Below are 20,760 nucleotides of genomic sequence, written 5' to 3'. Positions count from 1 at the left end.
TGTGTAATATACTAAAAACTAATAAATTTCATAATTTAAATGGGCAAATTATATGGCATATAACTTATGTCTCAATAAAGCTGTTAAAGAGAAAGGGAGGGAGGAAGGCACACAGAGAGGGAGAGAGAGACAGTGATTGTCCTATGATATCTATCCTAGAAAATGAGGATAAGACGTAGGATTGATTTTTGATGATGTTGAGATTGTTAAGAAGTAACTTTACTTTTCACAGTGCCTTAGCTTATCACACCCCAAAGATCTCATTCTGGCATTCGATCACAGGTCAATTTCTAAACAATGTCCAGGCTTGTCAATTATGCCACTAGAGCATATCCTATCCATCCCTGGCCTCCCAGGCAAACCTTCAGTCACTTTCCCAGGGCATTTCTTCTAGCACTTTCTAAGAACACTGTGAAGCCCCATGTAGCACAGAACTGAATATCGAGAAATTTATAACATAACATAACCTATGTATGGGATCCTAATTTTTTTCCTCCTTTCCCAGCAGCTGCCACTCTCATTTCAAAAGGTTTGCAACAATAAGCTAGAGAGAGAAGTACCAATAGCCTGATCAGCGGGTGTCTAAAAATTGACCCTGGCACACCAGCCTGGCCCTGTGCATCTGTTTCTTCCCAGGCGAGCCCGGCCAGGGTCAGGCTGGCCCAGAATCAGAATCAAGAATGAAGGACTCAGCCAAGAGGAAAATCCAAACCTCTCTGGGGGAAAGACAGTTATCTGTGGGTCACCTTTTGATTAAGTAGCTGGTGCCAGAGATCTGGGAGATCCCAAAAGGTCTTCTGTCAAGCCATCTTCTTTTTCTGTAGTTTTGGTCTTCCTACAATGACTTGTGACAGCAGCACTTTTGCTTTTTAGATAAGAGAATATATATGTCATGATGGTTGAAGGTAGAGTTCTGGCAGCCAACCATCCAGATCTGAAGCTCTGCCAATGAATTAGTCTTTGGACAAGTCATTTACCCTCCTTCCCTGCAAGCCTGTTTTCTTTAGGTACCCTGAAGAGGGGAGTAGCCGTGACTTTTCACATGTGCTGATGTGAGCATCAAATGGGATGATTCGTGGCAAGCCTTTAGTAAGAGCTCAATACTGTTGGGAGAAATCGCTGCTATTGTAATTTTTCTGTAATTTTAAAAGGAAGGAATTATGAGAATAATGAGAATAAATCACTGATGGCACATGAGTCATACTGCTGTATACGTGTATACTGCATATAATACTAAACTAGATAGTGTTCAGAGAACGGGAATGAAATGACCACAGAACTTGTACTGTTTGAAGGAGAAGAAAAAAGAGCTCACGAAGGAATGTCTGTAAACTATCCTAAGAATGTCAGAGAAAAGGGTTCATCATAAATAGGAGCAAACACACTTCCTATAGGTAGTGCAAATGGCTGAGAAATGGCTTGAAAAAGCACCCTTGACTTGTGGGCGTGATTTAAAGTGCGTTAATTTCATTTCAAGATCCTATCACCATGGTCACATTGAGAGGATCAGGGCATATACGATGTTGAAAAACACGCCTATGTATTTTTAGTAACCTCTATCGAGGAGATGCCAAAGGGCTGATTTCAAAATACACCACACACTCTGACCACAACTACAACCCAAGGAGTCTAACCATGGGCAGCCAAAGTTCCCAAGTTTAAAGAAGGGGTTGGGGGACAATCAAGCTGGGGAAAATTTAGCAGGTGCTGGGAAAATAATGAAATTTCCTAGGGCAGCAGATGCACAACTGAAACAGTATCCAGTAACAGTCCATCAGATGGTAATTACTGTTGGACTGGGGAAGAACAGCCGAGATGAAAAGGGACAATTCAAAGGGTAACTGAATGCCAGTCAGTGACATCTTCTTGAGAGATCACATACCAGGAAAAAGCCAGCCAGCACTTATCTCTGAGAAGGAGGGGGGGGTTAAATAAACCGTCATTTTCCTTTGTAGAAGGACAAAGGGAACATGGAGGCCTCAAAGAATTCATTAGTCAAGACTTTAAAAGACCATCAGTAATAAACCACCCACCACAAAAAATAACCACAGGCATTGATTACCCTGAAAATGAGATTCCTGCATCATCTGAAAGATAATAGCTTGGTTTGGTCCCAAAAATTTTGGGGGGAAGAAAAGAAAGAGATGAGTTCACACCGTAATTCTATGGATCCCATAAACCAAGATGAAGAGCAAAAGACACCGAAGTGGATGATGGGGAGCATGTATGAGACTGAAGTGAGGGTAGGAGCTGTTTCAGCTCAAAGCAGATTTTCTGGTATTTCGTATCATAAGTAAGACTCATTTGAAATGAAACAGTGTGTCAGAACAAACGCATTCCTGACCAAGTGATGGTGGAGACCCGGTGTGGACCTCCCCCTGAGTTTGGCTCTCAACACTGGGACCAGTGTGGCCCTCTCCCATCCCTGGCTGGACTAGCCACAACAGTTCCCACATTAACACTGGCTCTAGTCTGTGAAGTCCCAGAGGGCAGGGGTCACAGTTATCTCTGAATGCCTACGTGGGAGCAGGAAAGGAAAGAAAATAGAACCATCCCAAAGTCAGTGTGGCTCAAACTGCTCCACAGTCTTTCATTAATATGGCCATTCAATTAATTCAGCCACATTTTGAGTATTTCCCTGACCGTGGTTTTCATGCATGTGGACCATGTGCTGATTCATTACCAAAAAAAAAAAAAAAAAAAAAAAAATTCCATCCCAATAATTCTCACAATGTGAGGCCAAGATGGACAATTCAAGCTGAGAAATGAGTCTTCCAAGCCTGGCCCATGTGGTCACGGCCTTGGTCAGAAAAAAAGCCTTCTCTCTTATCCATGAATCTACACTGGTTGACTGTGGAGATATTGTGATGAATCTTTGAGACCTACATCTGTAATATGTGATGAAAATCATTTATGTGTTTTCCAGGTCCTTTCTTAAGACCCAATATGGGCCAGGCAGTCAATTAATACGACGATAGGGGAGGTATTATGGCAGGGACACCTATCATCCAAACCAGGCAGAAACCACCAGGGCCTTGGGGTGGGTGGGGACATATTTCCCTGCCAACAGTGATGAATTTCAATCACTGCTGGCTTGTGCCAGATTCAAATTGGCAACCCACCGAGATGAAACACTCTCTATCCCATTACTCATGCCTGGAGTGATCTGTTCCCTTGAAGACTGGCTTCCTACATGAAAGCAAGGGAATGGGTGGTCACTCTGAGATGGTTTAAGTAGGATAAAAGGTATGAAAGTGCCCAGTCAGAGAAATGTGCAGACATGGTGAAGGAGTCATATAACCTCCATCTGCTAGGGGGTATAGCAAACTTGAAGGGAAAATAAAAGGAGTTCAGTTAGTAATGACAGTCACTCAATTTCACTAAGTTCAATGGCTGCAACACTACTGCTCTCCTAAGAAAACAATGCCCTTAGGACTCTATAGAAATTCGTCCTAGAAAATTTCTATTTGGCTCACCCTTGTCTCAGATAATTAGCCTAAAGCATGAAATCCAACTAAAATGTTGAAAAGAAAAAAATTTTTTAAATAATATAATTATTATATATTATATATAATATTATAATATATTATTATATTATTATATATTTATATATTATTATAAATAATATAATTTTTACCTTTTTACTTTTTTACTTTTGAATATCCAGTCCTGTCCCATGTGGATTATGGTCTTGAAAATCCCTCGATAGAACTTTTTTTTTTTTTAAGATTTTATTTATTGATTTGACAGACAGAGATCATAAGTCGATAGAGAGGCAGGCAGAGAGAGAGAGGCGAAGCAGGCTCCCTGCTGAGCAGAGAGCCCCAGGTAAGGCTCAATCCCAGGACCCTGAGATCATGACCTGAGCCGAAGGCAGAGGCATTAACCCACTGAGCCGCCCAGGCACCCCTCGATAAAACTTTTAAGATTTCTGAAATATTTACTAAATCATGTTTGCTAAATCTAATTCTTTACTAGAACCTTCTCCAGGAGGCGTACAATAAGTAGCAGCCGAAGTGTTTCTTCAAAAGTCAAAATTCATAGATACAATAGACAACAGGGCACAACATGGCAGGTACCAAGCACCAGCCCCACCAGTCTGGTAAGTGGTTGTCTCCCTAGACCTTGATTTAAACAATCCATCTCTGCTGTCCTTCTAAATGAGCTAGGGCTCTACAGGGCACTCACAGCACACTGAGATTATCACAGAAAAGTTTATGAAATGTAAGTAATGATTTTAACTCATACCAACCTGGGAAGTCATGATAAGATTGTTTTGAATCAACAAAATGTTTTTTCTGGCTTTATCCCCACCTGGAGCTCCAGGCTCTGGAGATCCCTGGGGGTAGAGGTGGGGAGAAGCTCCTGGTACTCACAAAAACATTGTTCTTGGTAACCAGGTGACAGCTTTGCATTCCTCCCTTTCCTTGGAAGGGCTGAAGGCAATGGAGTCCCGTGAGGGCTTCTCCTAGCCCAATAATATGGTCTGTCCATCCTTGAAGGATTCTCAGCAGTGAGTGCAAAAGGGCAGCAACTCTCCTCCTTACCTTGATCTGACACAGAAGCTGCATCCTTGGAAAGGAAGGCACCTTCTCCTGGGGTCACCATGACTCTAGGGAAGCTCTTTCAGGGTGTGATAGAAGAAGCCACCCTCTATGACCCCAAGGCACTCTCTTTGTGCTAAACCTGTGGGTCTTGGTTTTCATTCCAAAGGAGTCCAATCTGAAAACAGACCATCTGGTGGCCACCCCAAAGGTCCTCCAGATGGGCCTGGCCACTCTTACCTTCAGCGTTGGACACACTGTAAGTTGCAGTGCTCTGGGCCCTGCTACCCAGAACCTACCCATGATCCTGGATGAAATATATGTATCTGAGAATTGCTTCAAAATGATAAGGAAGAAGGAGAAGTGGGTGGGGTGTAGAGGATTCAAAATTGGCCAAGAATTGCAAGAATTGGACATTTTTGAAGCTCAGTGCCAAGTATCTGGGCGTTTCAGTGCTATTCAACATGGGGTCTGAGACAGGTGCCCATTGACAAACTGTCATTTGTCTTGGAAGATGTAAGCAGAGAGATGGAGAGAAGCAGTCAGCAACTTTTATAATAATTGGACAGAGTAATTTTGTCTGATCTAATAATAAAATAATTGGACTTGAGTTTTGTCTTCCTTTGTTGTTAAACTCATTCTTAAGGAATTCACCTTTTACAAAGCTATCAGTCTATGTTGGATTGTACCTTTAAAAAAAAAAAAAAAGAGGATAAGGTCCCTCAGCACAGACAGGATGAGAAGCCCTGCTTTATCTGGTTCTCTCTACTTCGGTATATGCTTGACCTTTTCCATAATAAAGAGTTAAGGAAGGAAAGAACTGCTATTGATTTTTAGTCACTCCTCAAATATAAATTTAGAACTTATCAGGAAAGAGATATAAATTTATTGTCCGTTTTACAAATGTAAGGATGATTGCAGGATTTAAGCAGACTTGGTTACAGTGAGCAGGTGCCACTCAGCCGGGTCTTGATGGAGCCCCTCCCCCGCCCCACCCAGTGCACCCATTTGCAGACTGGGAGCTGGGGGCAGCAGAATGACATATTTCCTGCAGTGCTGGGGTTGCCCAGGCTCCTTATTTGAGCACCGTATCGAGCAACTCCTTGGCTAATCTTTTGGAGAGTTTAAACCTTCCACTTCCCTCTTTCCTCTCTCACAACAGACAAATGTCAGCACACCGAGGGAATTTTTTTTTTAAACTTATTTAAATGGAAGTGCCTACAAATACTACAAGCCCACATATGCACATCAACTTGACAAGATCGTGTTTTTGTTTTTTTTTTTTTTCCAGCTAATTCATTGAACACGGCCATGTGTACACACACATGTGCATTTTCAGTGAAAGTGCAATCTAGGTTCTATTTGGGTTTCTTCTCTTCTGGTAATAAACGCATCCCGGGGTTGTTCATTTTAAGGCTAAGCCCCGTGCCACCCCAGGGCAGCTCATCGGGTCCTGTTAATCATCCTGACTCCCCACACAGGGGTTAAAGCAAACCCAGCTTAGGACCCGGCTCTGCTGTTTCTGTCAGCTTTGTCTGACTTGTGAATGCCCACTTTTGCCTTGCAAACAAAACATCAGTGGAAAGGGGGAACCTGCGTTTGAGGAAGGAGAAAGAAAACAGAAATACGTTGGGAGTTTGACTCCCGCCCACCTGGGCAGAGATATAAAGCGTCCCCGTGGGGTCTGTCGTCTAGGGATCAGGCCACGCCTGTTTCAGGTTTCTGTGAAATAACCACCTGAGGGAAAGGGCTGCAGGGGGGCCTGGGCAGGGCGCCCCTGTAAGGGCACGAGCTCCAGGCTCCCTGTAATTAAGAAGCAGCCTGCTCCCGAGAAGACGGCACTGCTACCCCATCTGCCACGCCCGCGCGACTTGGCTCGGCGCCTCCCTGCCTGCTGCCGCCCGGCTACCCACCGGATCCTTGGAGACCGCCTTTGATGGAGCGTTGATGCCAAGCTTTTCCAGAGGATAGACAATCTGTCGTCGTGGCCGCACGGGAACCAAGTAATGAAGGGCGGATGTCAGGGAGTGGGCAGAGGAGTTCTGGAACTGAAAGACAGCAATCTCTGTTTTAGGGGAGAGAACGTGAGGGCAGTGCTGCACAGATGCCTGCGTGCGGCTTTACAAATACAAAAGTCTGAACCCGGCCAAATCGGAGAGGGGGAAAAAAATCAGCAAATAAACAAACAGACTCTTCGAGCAGAGGAATGAATTGTAGATAATGCCTGACACTAATGAAGATAATTACGAGAGTAATTACATTACTATCTCTGTGGGAATGACAGATAAACAAGTGGTTTGGTTTATGGGATTTTTCAGTACAAGTATTTTCCCCAGGAGGATATTCTTCTCCATAGTGATCATGAATCAGCTTGATTTGACCCCATTAAGCTCTGTTATCTGCGTCCTGTTAACCTTTGCGTGTTTGGCACAAGCTGCTTTAAGAAGGCACATAGATAAAAATGTCATCTGAGGGGAGGCTGAACGCAGGCGTGGAGATCCTCCTGCTTGTGAAAGGCACAGTTACTTCAAATGGATCTTTGTTGACAAAAAGAAGGGTTTTAAAACAAAAAGGTGAAACTGGAAAGTGGGGTGGGGGGTTAGGGAAATTGGATCATATTATTTTGACTTATATTAATGCTAAATTATGAGCCAGATTTATGCTTACCGTAACAGACTATGATAAATCATGTTTTAGGAGAATGTGTTAAATATTCATTTTACCCCATTTTTAAAACTTGGCAGAGAAAACAGAACATGGTGATTTTTATTCCTTTCACATTTATGAAATCCGAGGGGGTTCTGGTGAAACTAACTCAGGGTATTTCAACCACTTAAACCTCAAGAGTTAAACTGTGACACCAAAATCTCTAATGACATGTTTATGGAATTTAAACTGGAAAACAAAGCAAGTAAAACTCAACTAAAACTAGGTGTAGTTTAATAAATAAGATGGTTTACGTATGACTTAGCTGCTGTTCGATAGCACCCCACCCCCAGGCATTACTAAGAGCTTCAGAAAGGGATTTCTAAAATCCGTCGCTATTGAACTTCACACCCTGACCTTGCACACTGAGGAACAGAAGCCAGGAATTCCTAGCCAAAGTTTTGCTTTTATTCCTGGAGGATCTCCTAGCAGGAAGGTGTGGGTAAAACCATCTTCATAATGAGAGCCCAATGTTCACTTTTACTATAGTCAAGGGATTTATAGTAGAACTTGTCAGTTCTTACCTAAATTACCTGGTATTGCTTCTTACCTTTGTTTAAACGTATATGTGTAAATCAGCTGGAAGTCCAGAGAGGAAAAATCTGTCTCCAAATGTGTTTCTATATCCTACGTGAAATAGTGCGTAACATGTTCCAAATTCTCTACACGATTGAGGTAAATGTGTGAATGTTCAGCGAAATGTCAAAGATACTATTTTTTATTATGGATGCAAAAGGACTTTCTGGACCAACTGGGCACATGCAGGCAACGTCATGAATAAAACGTTAAGAATTTAATATCACATCCTGAAGGTCACCACATTGGCAACTTGCCAAATGCAAAGTAAAAAGAAAATGTGTGAGACCAGGATTTTCCAGCAGAACCGTTCCCTTCCATCTCCTTAAGTTCAAATTTAGGACATTTGCATGTCTATCACACTGCATTTTGATAGGAAAAAAAATCATCACTAGAGCATATTCTACCTCTTGCTGAAAATCTTTTCCACGTTTTTTCTTCTTCCCCATTTCCTCTGTACTTCCCCAGAAGGCTTTTGTTAAATAAGATACATTGACAAAATTACTGGTTTGGGGAATGTACCAATAGCCTTTAGACTGTTTTTAAGTTTAATGAATCAGATTATTTTAAAAATCTGCTTAGCTCATTTGTGGTAACAAAGAAGAAACATGACAACATCCTGGACTCTGGGCAGAGCATGAGAAAGATTTTGGTCATGAATGGGTTATGATGGGACAACTTCTCACCGGCCTACTGATTGCATCTCATCCCCTTTCAAGTCTACATGGAGCTGAGGACCAGCTGTCAGTGACAGAGGGATGGACTTGCCAGAAGCAATACCTTGAGAGGCCAGCTTGAAGAGACCCTTGCTTGTGGAACAACCAAGACACTGTGTGTGCGCGTGTGTGTGCATGTGTGTGTACACACACACTGATGAGGGCATGCACACGTGTGTGACTCTTCTCGGCACTCGGACTGGGATGCAACTTTGAACAAGACAGACAAACAGGGGCACCTAGCGGGCTCAGTCCGCTAAGCGTCTGCCTTCAGCTCAGGTCATGATCCCAGAGTTCTGGGATTGAGCCCCATGTCCGGCTCCCTGGTCAGTGGGTAACCTGCTTCTCTCTCTCTTCTTCTGTTGCTCCCCCTGCTTCTGCTCTCTCTCAAATAAATATAAAATCTTAAAAAAAAAAAAGACAATCACTTCTGCTTTCATGATAGAAGATAATTTAGCTAGTGAAAAGTGCTCTGAAGACTAAACAGGATAAGTGAAAGCAAGACTGAGGCACGTGAAGAGCTTGCTATCTGTGCGTGTCTGGATACACTATAGATGGCTTTTACTGCAAAAGGATTAGTTTGCATAAGTGAAAGTGTTGGGCAGAGTTATACAGGTATTTGCTACATAAAGATTACATTATCTTCACACATCTCCGCTTTTTATCCATCCCTCTTATGGCGGTTGTTATAGGGTTTATTTGGAATGCTGAGAGCACATCGATCTTACAGGATTGAACGGATTTGTTCTATGAGTTCAAACAAAAGTGTTCTCTGCTTGAAGAACCCGATAGGATAATTTTGGCATTTCACTAAAGCCCCATCAGAAATTATTTGACTTCCATGCCCCTTAGAGCAATTTTGCACTTTTCAGTCTCTGTTTTGTCACTAGGGAAAAGCCAACAAATTGTTCTACTAATTATAATGGTTATAAATGTCTCTGAAATTCAGTCTGCTGGACTTTTCACTATAGTGTAATAAATAAAAGGGCCAGTGTGGCCATTTGAAATTCAGAGGCATGTTATAATCCAAATCCATTCAGCGAGGCAGGAATGAAGTATGGCACACGACACAAATGACACCGCGAAGGTTGATGCACTGGAAAAGTGAACGAATGATGACGTTATTTTACCTTGCCTTCCCTGGTCTGCGGGTAAACAGGGTAGTAGAGACAGGACTTGAAGCCTAAACGGAGGATCTCCTTCAGGAAAAACTTGGTGTAGTGCCGAAAGACAGGGTTCAGGGCAAAGTGGTACAGGTGCCCGTGTTCTTCGCGCTGGTGGTGACTGAAGTAGATGAAATCTTCAATGTTGTAATGGGATCGTATGTACTCTACATCCTAAAAAAGAGGAGGGGAAAGGACATCTAAGGATGTTTTAAACAAATGGCGTGCATTTTGTCACAATAACCTTGTAAAAATTACCTGAGGTACAAAAGTTAGAAATGTGCTTTTCTCTCCTGTGATTTACTACCTCATTTCACTGTTTAGTTTTTGAAAATGGAAAATTACGTTTCCTGAAAGTTTTGATGGCTTGTCTCTGAGGGGTGACCACACAGCTTTGGAATTGGTTCCTTACAGTCACGGCTGCTAAAAACCCAGAGAGCCTCGAGTCTCTGCTAGTAACCAGGTGACAGGATGGCAGCTCGTCACCACTGCTGGAGAAGGGGAACACCAGCTGGTCAGTGTGACTGACTGAACACATACTAAACTCAGCAGCAGGACAAACACCGCCACTGGTGTTCCCTGGACTCACTACTATTCTCTTTTCACCCATTAGTGTGGAAACGTGCCATCCCACAGGTCGCATACTTTGAGTGGCACGTGGGTTGGGTTGGTCTACAATACAACCACAAGGCTAGGCCTTGTCCGTAGGCATTCCTTAAACTTTTTATGTCTCTCAAGTATTCTATTTTTAGACTGTGGAAGGTAATTTAAGGTAATTTAAAGGACTGGTGTTTACTTATACAAGAAAATATCGGGCATTCTGCTTGGCTTCTGTGGTTCTAGTTCTGACCACCACTCCTGGTCCCCCACACTGTGGGCAGAGAAGCAGGGGCTCATCCCTGCTAGCTGTGCACAGCTTATCTTCCCAGTAGTGCACACGGTGGGGTGGGGGCGCCGTCCAGAGTGAGTGTGACTTTCTCTCACGACAAGAGCAGTAAACACACCTGGTGTGCAGGAAAAAATCAAAGTACACACACATTGGAAAGCACTTACTTATATGTCTTCTTGTTTTCTACAGTAGAATTGTCCTAAAAGCACACTTTCAAAAAGAGGAATTGGAGTAGGAACCTGATTTGCTCTGTGATCAGCAAAGCTGGCATTAGAAAATTCAGGAAACCAAGTCTGTATTCAATCCCATCAAGGTCCTTTGTCTTTACAGCCTCTGCCACAAAGCACCAAGGAAAGGGAGCTCGGGGCAATTCTGGCAAGGACTGACCTTTCCATCTGCACTGACCCTGTAATTGTCTTAATACCCTAAGACTTTTCTTTAATTACCAAGAAGGCATCCCTCATTATAAGAGGAAATGAGTAATAAATGTAGGGCTGAGAAATCGTTGAAAAACAAGAAGTGAAGAGCCTACAGAGGTTACTAGCTCAAAACAGCATATGGGCCATTTTCTTCCCATCCCAAATCCCTTAAAAATAACAACAAAAAATTATTTTTAAAGTACGAGGTGGTGTGATGGAGGACACAAAAGTAGTCTATGGGACGCCTGTGCAGCTCAGTAGGTTAGGTGTCTCCCTTTGGCTCGGGTCATGATCGCTTCTCCCTCTCCTCCCGCTCATCTCTCTCTCTCTCTCTCTCTCTCTTTCTCTCCCCCCTCCTCTCTCATGTGCACACATGCATGCACGCTCTCACTTTCTGTCAAATACATAAAAATCTTAAAAAAAAGAAAAAAGCGAAGGAGTCTTATCTTGGAAGGAAATGTATCAAAGTTCTCTAACACTAGCTTACACCCTCTTAACCTGCCTACCACCTGCCAGAATCACCTACATTGAAAATTACAAGAGGAAGCCAGACAACTGATGTCCCTTCCCAGTTAGAGACTGGGATGGGCAGCCCTCCCATCCCAGATGCAATGGGGAAGCACATCTGTCATGGATACTCATGCCAGCAGCCATACTGATACTATAATCTTCCATTCATGACTTTTGGGGAAAACTGACAAATGCAAAAGATCAGAATAGAGAAACTACAACTTACTCTATGGGAACAGAAGAAAGTTTTTTTTAGAAAAAAATTCTACTCAGTGTCCTCAGAGATACAAAGAAGGATACTGCATATAACATTAACAAACAAGCTGCTACAAAAAGGAACAAGAAACGAACAAGGGAGAGACTTGGAAGTTAAATATGTGAAACTTGAAATGAAAATTCAGATAAAGGGGCACCTGGGTTGCTCAGTCCCACTCTTAGTTTTGGCTCAGATCATGATCTTATGGTTGTGAGATAAGCTCTTTGTCAGGCTCTGTGCTCAGCATATGGAGCCTTTCTGAGATTCTTCCCGCCCCCCCTTCTCCTCCACAACGCTTGTGAACTCTCTCTCTCTCTCTTTCTCTCTCTAAATAAAATCTTTTAAAAAGAAAATTCTGACAGAAGGCCTATATAACAGAATGGACATGGCTGAAGAATGAATTAGGGATCCAGAAGACAGAATCAAGGAAGTCCCCTAGAATAAAGAGTAAGAAGTACAAGAGGTAAAGAGGTGAGAAGAAAGTTAAGAGACAGTGAAGGACAATTCCAAAGGTCCAACATCCATCTTAAAAGGAATTTAAGAGAATGAAGAATCTAAAAGGGAAAAAATAACGAAATCATAGAAGAAAGATATTCTCAAGACTCAGAAGAGGCATAAGTTACTCTTTAGTAAATTTCAGAATTTTAGAGATAGAAAACAAACTAATTATCAAGACAGAAAGCAAACAACATTTATTTATATCAGATTACATTTTAGCAGTGACACTGGAAGACCACAAGAGTAAAAACTTCAACAATCTGTTGAGAAGGAGTTGGAATAAGAATTCTATATACAGCTAATGAGTACTCAAGGGTGAGGACAAAATGAAAACTTCTTGAATATGGATGTATGTACCTATCAATATTTCTAAAAGAATTACTCAAAGATATACCAAGTCAAAAACAGAAACAAACCCAAGAAAAGAATGGTGTGGGATACATTAATGGAATAAAGCCATATGGTCATCTGAATAAATGTCAAAAGCACATCTGATAAAATTCAACACTCATTCAGAATAAAAACTTTTAGTAAACTAGAAAGAGAGGACAACTTCCTTAGCTTGATAAAGGATATATGCCAGAAACCTGCAGCAAATATTACATACTAAATGGAGGAAAATATAGACTCATTCCCATTAAAATCAAGAACACCTCAACAGTACCCATTACTACTACCAAACACTACTACTCAATGGTATTCTAAACATACAATAAAACTCGAAAAAGGAATAAACTATAAATATTTTTAGAAGGAGGTGTGGCAGATTCTATTTTCCAAAGATAGCCACAAGAATAATTTGCACCCCATGTGCTCTTTGGTAGACAGACCTTGCCACACCCACATCAAGAAGTGGAGTCCATTTTCTCTAACCCTGGAATCTGAGCATGCTCTGTAACTGCTCTGACCAATAGAATATGGTAGAAATGTTGCTGTACCAGAAAAGAGAATCAACTGAAAACTCTCAGAACTAGTAAGAGACTTCCAAAAGGTGGCTGGATATAAGATCACAATACAAAATTTAGTATTTTTCTCACATACCAGAATAAACATTCAGAAAGCACAATGGAAAAAAAAGTATTTAATCACAATACTTAGAAAAATTTAAAACAAGTAGAAATAAATCATAAATGTCCAGGACTGTGTCAGTCAGGGTCTCAGCATGAAACAGACGGTATGTTCAGATTAGGATAACTGGAGGTGGGTTTAACAAAAAGACTCTTTACAAGGCAGGGCAGGGCATCAGTAAGGATAGTGTAGCAGAAACTTCAAGCTATCACCACCCTAAGTGGGTGGCATGGGAGGTACTACTTACTAAAGTCCAAACTGAGAGGGTCCTGGCAAAAAAAGGCCACATTGAAAAGGTCAAGGAACTCAATAAAGACACCAGCCAGCTAAAGGCATCCCAACCACACTCTCCTCCCTTCTTCTTCTCAGGGTTCGCCATTGGCCAAACCCAATTAGAGGCTGATGGGTGAAGGCACCCATGATCTTGCCCACCAGGTCATGCTCCCTGGGACAGAACAGAGCAGAGAATAAACCTATGCAGGCAAACAAAATACCTGGCACAAGAAACCTGTATGTTAAAAGCCACAAAAGTTTACTGAAGAACCCAAAAGAATTCAACACCACCACCACCACCATCAGTATTTTAATTGTGGCCTAAATTGTTCTATAAAAACCACCAAGGTGCAATTAAGTTCATAGTAAGTGTTATAAGGCTTATCTGGAAGAGGAAGTAACTAATTAAAAGCAAGAAAATTTATATTAAAAAAAAAAAGACAAGTGAGAAAAGACTCCTCCACCAGATATCAAAGTACATGATAATACAACAGATATCAACAACAACAAAAAACCCATGGAACAGAACAGAACGGAGGGTTTAAAAATAGACACAGGCACATGGAAATTTCATCATGTAAAGGTGGTATTTTAAATCAGCAGGAAAAGAATGAACTATTCAGCAATAAATATTTAGGAAGAACTGGCTGTGCATTAGGAAAAAAATAAAATTACATGTCCCATTGACACCACACACACACACACACACACACACACACACAAAATGCGTGCAATTAAGTGCAAGGAAGACTGTAGAAAAGGATTGATGCCTAATTGTTTTTTTTAAAGATTTTATTTATTTGACAGAGAGAAACACAGTGAGAGAGGGAACACAAGCAGGGGGAATGGGAGAAGGAGGAGCAGGCTTCCTGTAGAGCAGGGAGCCTGTTGCGTGGCTTGAACCCAGGACCCCAGGATCATGATCTCAGCTGAAGGCAGACACCTAAGGACTGAGCCACCCAGGAGCCCCTGATGCCTAATTATTAACAGTAGTAATCCTTTGGGGAGAGCAGTTAAGACTTTTTTGGGGGGAGGTCCTGATGGAAGGTTAATTGAATTCTTAAAATATGAACACTTTCATGTATTCTCTGTCATATTTTAGACTGAAAAAGAAATGGGATATTGAAAGTCAACCAAGTGGGATGCAAGCAGATGACGATTTATATCCTTCCAAAAAAATTATAGCCTTCAAAAAAAAGACATTTTGCATATTAAATATGCAAAAATGAAAAAGAGGCATTGTGTGCTAATTCATGATATAAAAAGGCATAATCTAGGAAATCAATGTCTATTTCACAGTTTACCATTTCATCTCTGATCACTGCAATGCCAACTATTTGTTCTGCAACTTCAGCTACAAATGCCTTCATTGGTGTTCCATCCTGAAAAGATAAGCATGTATTTTAAGGCCCTTAAAAATATAACTGTCAAAGTTTCTGTAAGCAGTCAGTAGTGAGCCTTAAGCATGGTCACCTAATGGCAATGACAGTCAGAGCCAACATCCACCAGTACTTACCTCTGGACTGTGCACTAAGTTGAATGTTTTCCCTGTGTTCACTGAAGCCAACTCCTACAAGGTAAATATTGTCACTATCTCTATTTCACTTACAAGAAAATAAGGATCAGGAGGCTGAGGAACATGCCAAGATTTCCAGCTCCTAAGGGATGACTCTGTGATTTAAACCACAGTCCCTTTGACTTGGAATCCATTTTCTTTAGCTCTACATCAGTGGTTCTTAAAAATTGTGATCTCAGGACGCCTAGTCCCTGAGACTCCGAAGAGCATGGGGTATGTGTGTAATAGCTATCTATCAGTAGTTTCTGTATTAGAAATTAAAACTGAGAAAATTTTTAATTTGTTTATTCATTTTTGTTTAATTTACTAATTAAAACAAAATTTTAAATTTGACAAAAATATTTAGAGAGAAGAGTAGCATTGTTTTATATTTTTGCAAATCTCTTTAATGTCTGGCTTAACGGAAGACAGCTGGATGCTCATATCTGCTTCTGTATTCAATCTGTTGCAATATGTTATTTTGGTTGAAATATATGAAAAAAAAATCTGTCTTCACAAAGATACAGAGTTGGAAAACAGAGAAGTATTTAAGTAATCTTTTCAGATAATTATGGATAGTCTTCTCTGATGCTCCACCAAAACTCAACAAGTAGTACTGTTTGAAGATGAGCTGCAATGTGGAATCTGAAACCATATCAATAAATTGGTATACATTGTTACATTAAAACCCATCTGTCTATCCTATTGTTTGAATGAATCTTTTACCTATTTGTGATTTTGTAACATCATGTTATATCTGGAAAATATTGGTTCACCAAACTTACATAGATTTCCCAAATGTGACCTATGACAAAATATCAAAGTATCACATTTGGTAATATCACCACCAGCCTCATTAGAACAATTTTTAAGTTTTTGGAAGCTGTCAAGCTCATGATGAGAGATACTGATTTTCCAAAATTCTGATTTTTTACCAAAAGCTTGGATTTTATCAGAGGGAACAAATGCTGTCAGTTGTTTCCTTGGAGTGACAGCCTCACTTCACTCATTTTTAAGAAAATGTCTGCCAACTTTCTAAGACTCAGTAACTGTATTTTGTCTGCCAGCTCTTCTTTCAAGTAAAAATGCTGTTCTATTGAGAATGGTGGCTGGTTCAACATGAAGATCAAGCAATTGCAGAAATGATTTTTTGGGAACAACCAACAACTTCAGTCTACAGCAGAAGAGCTTTATGTATATTTCTCATTTTGCTACAACAGAATACTGAAAATACACGTATCTAAGGATTGAAGTTTAATAAAGTTAATAATTTTTACTTCTTCGAGTGAAACTGGCTTTTCCTTTTGTTTTTTAAATTGAAATTTATATGGAGATAGCTGTAGACTCATAAGCAATTGTAAGAAATAATACAGAGAAATTCCTCATACACGTTGCCCAGTATCCCGTCACAGTAATGTTCTGCAAAACTCTAGTATGATAGGAAAAGCAGGGAATGCATACTGATGTGATTGTGTGTATGTGAGTCAAGTTCTACCTAATTTTATCCCCTGTAGAGGTTCATGTATCCACCACCACAGTCAAGAGACTGAATGGTTCCAACACAAAAATCCCTTGGGGTTGCCCTACAATAACCACACCCATCTACTCCCTGCCCTCCCCTTATCCTTAAACCCTGGCAACAATCTCTTCCCCATTTCTAAAATTGTGTTATTTCAAAAATGTGAAGTAGGCAGGATTACACAGTATTTAACCTTTAGGGTTTAGCTTTCCCTCCGCCCCTCAAATCAGCACAATTCTCCACATCCAAGTTGATACATGCATCAACAATTCATTCCTTTGTACTGTTAACCATTAACTCCATGGCATGGATGTGTCACAGTTTACCCATGCACCTGTTGAAGGACATCTGGGCCAATTCTGACTGCTTATGAACATTCGTGTACGAGTCTTCATTTGTCTGGGAGAAATGCCCCGAAGTGCAATTACTAGGTCATATGATTGTTGCATTGAGGTTTTTGAAGAAATAGCCAAAACGTCTTCCAGAGCAATGATATCATTTTACATTCCTACTGGCAACATACAGATGATCCTATTTCCCTGCATTCTCCCTTCCAGCATATAGTGGTGCCACTCTTTGTATTTTAGCCAGTCTGTTGATGTGCAATACTATCTTTACTAGGCTCTCTTTCCCTCTTGTTACCTTGAGTGAATGGTGATGAAGAAACCAATGAAATCTGGTGCCCACTGCCTTGATTCACACTGAGGCTCTCAAGATTCTGCCCACATTGTGTTTGCACCATCAGTGTGAATATCAATACAGTGGAAAAGGAAAATAGTTTCTTACTCTTATTACGGAAATAGGTTTTACTTCACAGATGCCCCTGAAAATTTATGTCTCAGAGACCCCTTTGACTCCTTAAACCACACTTTGTGAACCAGGGTGATATGTCACACTGCATTGGCAGCTCAGGAGGAAAGGAGCCAAAAAATGAAAAACACTAAAAGATCAAGACAAACCAAAACAAAAAAACATGTGCTGGCGAGAAGTTTTATTTTAATTTAATGCCTTGATAAATATCAATTATTTCACTGGGTTTAGGTATTTGGTGTCTCCCTCTTGATGACTTTAAAATTTAACTAAAGGGCTGATTCAAAAGAGCCACTAACTGGAAACTCTCCCAAATGACAGTAGAAAGAAGAAATAAATTCTGGTATCTTCACGCAATGAAATACTTTACAGCACAATATGGGCAAATCTCACAAACGTAGTGCTGAGCCAAAAAAGCCTGATACCAGAAAACATACTATGTGATCACTTTTAATAAAGTTCAAAACCAGGCATAACCAATTTATGATCTTGGAAGTCAAGGTGGTATTAACCTGAGGAGAAAGTAACTGAATGGGAGCATGAGGGGGACTTCAGTAGGCTGGGGTTAGAAACAGGTGCTCATTAATTACACTGTGTATTCAAATTATGAAATCTATCAAGCTGTTTATTGATTATAGTTCAATAAAACCTTTTTTCAAAATAAAATTTATCAAAAAAGTAACTAAGCATTTCTCTAACTACATGCACTGTTCCATGTCTGGTTAAGTTAACTGTCATGGTCCTTAAGAAAGCTGTTTTAACATTAGGACCACTACAAGATTGTCCTTTGCCAGGGTAAATGTATAGTATAGTTACTATCCTAGAAAGAGAATGCAACACTTGTCATATAGGTGTTTGACAGCCCATCCATTACCTGAGAATGGAGGCAGCTGAAGAAAGAAGTCTAGCCAGAATCACCACCCAGTAAGGTCAAATGGGGTCCCACTGTCCTAAGTCTGATATTCAGGGCTTCTAGGTGAGCACCAGGCACCCACAGACTCCTGAGCTACCATTCCCTAACCTTAATCAGATCTGCCTATTCTAAGCCCTGAGATCTATCCTGTTTCAGGATACTTGTCTGGACCAAGTCCTGATTTTCCATGCCTGTGATAAGGGTTTAGAATATCTGATCAGCACCCCACCTTGGGGCCACCAGTGAAAAGAACACCCTCACATCCTTAAATCCCAGTCTCCTCAGCTCTTCTTTTCTTGTTCCTATCTTCCAACTTCACCTCTACTCACTTCCCACCACTATACAATTCTCCAACTACCCCATCTGAGATCAAAGGAAACTTCAAGGTTGAACTTTACATGGGTCATAATGGTCCATATCACAAGGAAAAGGAAGGTAATCTGGTCATACCAGGTACTTACATGGTCTCTGCGAGCCTCATTGTATTGCTTTAAATCCTCCAGTATACTCTTATTTAGCATGAGCGTGCTAACAAGATTTTCAACACCAGGAGTGTCCAACAAAGTGGCTAATCTTATTTTAATAGACCTGGATGAGGAGAGATACCTTTTTAGGTTAAAGTACTAAAATATGTATTCATATTTTATGAATATGAATAATATTTATTCATATTGAATGAAGACAAAATGAAGACAAAATTATAAAATATCACATATACACAAAATAATATCTAGTATATATATATCTACATATATATCCTTAGGGTTTGATTAATTATAGAAGAAACTCATTTCATTCTAGAAAACCTGTAAAATACATGCAAAATAGTATAGAAAATATGGTAAAAATCACTGGTATTTTCATTAACCAGAGACAATACAAAGTTATATTCTAAATGCATTTAATTTGAAATGTGCACAAAGATGGGGTGTCTAAGATGGAGACATAGAAAGATCCTGAACTCCTCTCCTCCCACAGACACATCAAATGTAGAGCTACATATGGAATAATTTCCTCTGAAAAAGACCTCAAAATGAGCTGAACGCCTCCTTCACAACAAGCAATGGGGCCACATCAAAATGGTAGGACAGGCAGAGACGCAGTCTTGCCAAAAACCTCACCCTGGAACAGTGACCCATGATTGGGAGAGATCTCACAAATATGGAGCTTCTCCTTGAGGAGTGAGGGGTTAGTGCCCCACCTCAGATACCCCAATTCTTGGGACCTGTTCCAAAGAGATGAGCCCCCAAATCTCCTATCTTTGAAAACCACTGGGGCTTATACCCATAGAGACCTGAAGGGCTGAAGGGACCTAAAGATATTGCTCTGGAAGGGGTCACATCTAGACTCACTCACCCTGGGGCCCAGTGTAAAAGCAGCAGTTTCAAAACTACCTACATCACATGTGAAGGAGATTCATTTGCTAATCTTAAAGCATCTCCTGGAGGGGAAAGGAGCCTGTTGGAACTCCTTCCAGAGACAAAGGCCTGAGAAGTGTCATTTTTGTGCTCCCTATTTTCTTTGCTAGTACCAGGAGGTGCACACAGTCCCTGCACTCTTCCACTGCCCCACTAAAACCAGCAGGCACATGCACCCCTGTGCTCCCCTGCTGCGCACTAAAGCCAGCAGGCATACCCCATCCCTGCACTTTCCTGCTGCCTTGCTACAACTCTCAGGCATGCGCAGATGACACGGGATTCCCTCCTTGATCACGTGGCTCTGGTAGCCAGGGAGGCTTCTGTTCTTGGGTCCCATGGGACTGTAACAATCACGGAGCTGGTTCTTGGCAGGCTACCACCCCCAAGGGCACGGCACAGACAGTGACCTGAAACATACCCCATTCTTTCTGTGGAAAAGGCCTATGTACTTGTCCTGGAGCTCCAGCCTGAGGGGCAGGCCTCAGACTCACCACACATCTAGCAGCTATGGAGTATTCTCAGAGAAAGTAGGCCAAGGGATGCCAGCTTTGTGTTCTCCCTCAGCCTTGTTATAGCTTGCCTGTAACTACCAGAAAAGAGCTTACACACTAATTTGAAGCCCCAAATTTTATAAATGTCACCCAAGAGACATTTCCAAACTACCTCGTCTGAAGGCCAGCAGGATTTATGACTGCAGTTGCACAGAACTGCATCTATTTGCATACCCTGAAAGCTACTGCTTGAGGGTCTACTTGAGAGTCTGGCTTCCAAACAGCCTGAATGAATGAAGTCTCCTTTTGGAACACTGACAGGCTTTTCATACACTCTCAACAACTGGGACATATCAAGAATAAATCAGGCTGCTTAGACAATCACAAAGTGTTGAGAGACAACCAAGAGCTAGGGCAAGGTTAAAAAATAGGTTCC

At 41.2% G+C, this 20,760-nt stretch overlaps 1 protein-coding gene across 1 annotated transcript in view; it reads right to left on the bottom strand.

Moving 5' to 3' along the window:
* CFAP61 (cilia and flagella associated protein 61) overlaps positions 1-20,760 on the bottom strand; it is a gene marked incomplete at both ends in the record, with an annotated part of 286,170 nt that overhangs the window by 147,279 nt on the left and 118,131 nt on the right. Inside the window, 4 exons of the mRNA XM_080814415.1 lie at positions 6,458-6,592; positions 9,673-9,879; positions 14,923-15,000; positions 18,877-19,003. Of these exons, the coding sequence (XP_080670541.1) occupies positions 6,458-6,592; positions 9,673-9,879; positions 14,923-15,000; positions 18,877-19,003 (547 nt within the window). The remainder of the gene's footprint in view (positions 1-6,457; positions 6,593-9,672; positions 9,880-14,922; positions 15,001-18,876; positions 19,004-20,760) is intronic.

Source organism: Martes martes (genome assembly GCF_963455335.1).
Source record: "Martes martes genome assembly, chromosome: 9".
Classification (NCBI taxonomy): Eukaryota; Metazoa; Chordata; class Mammalia; order Carnivora; family Mustelidae; genus Martes; species Martes martes.
This window is presented reverse-complemented; position numbering and strand designations above follow the sequence as displayed.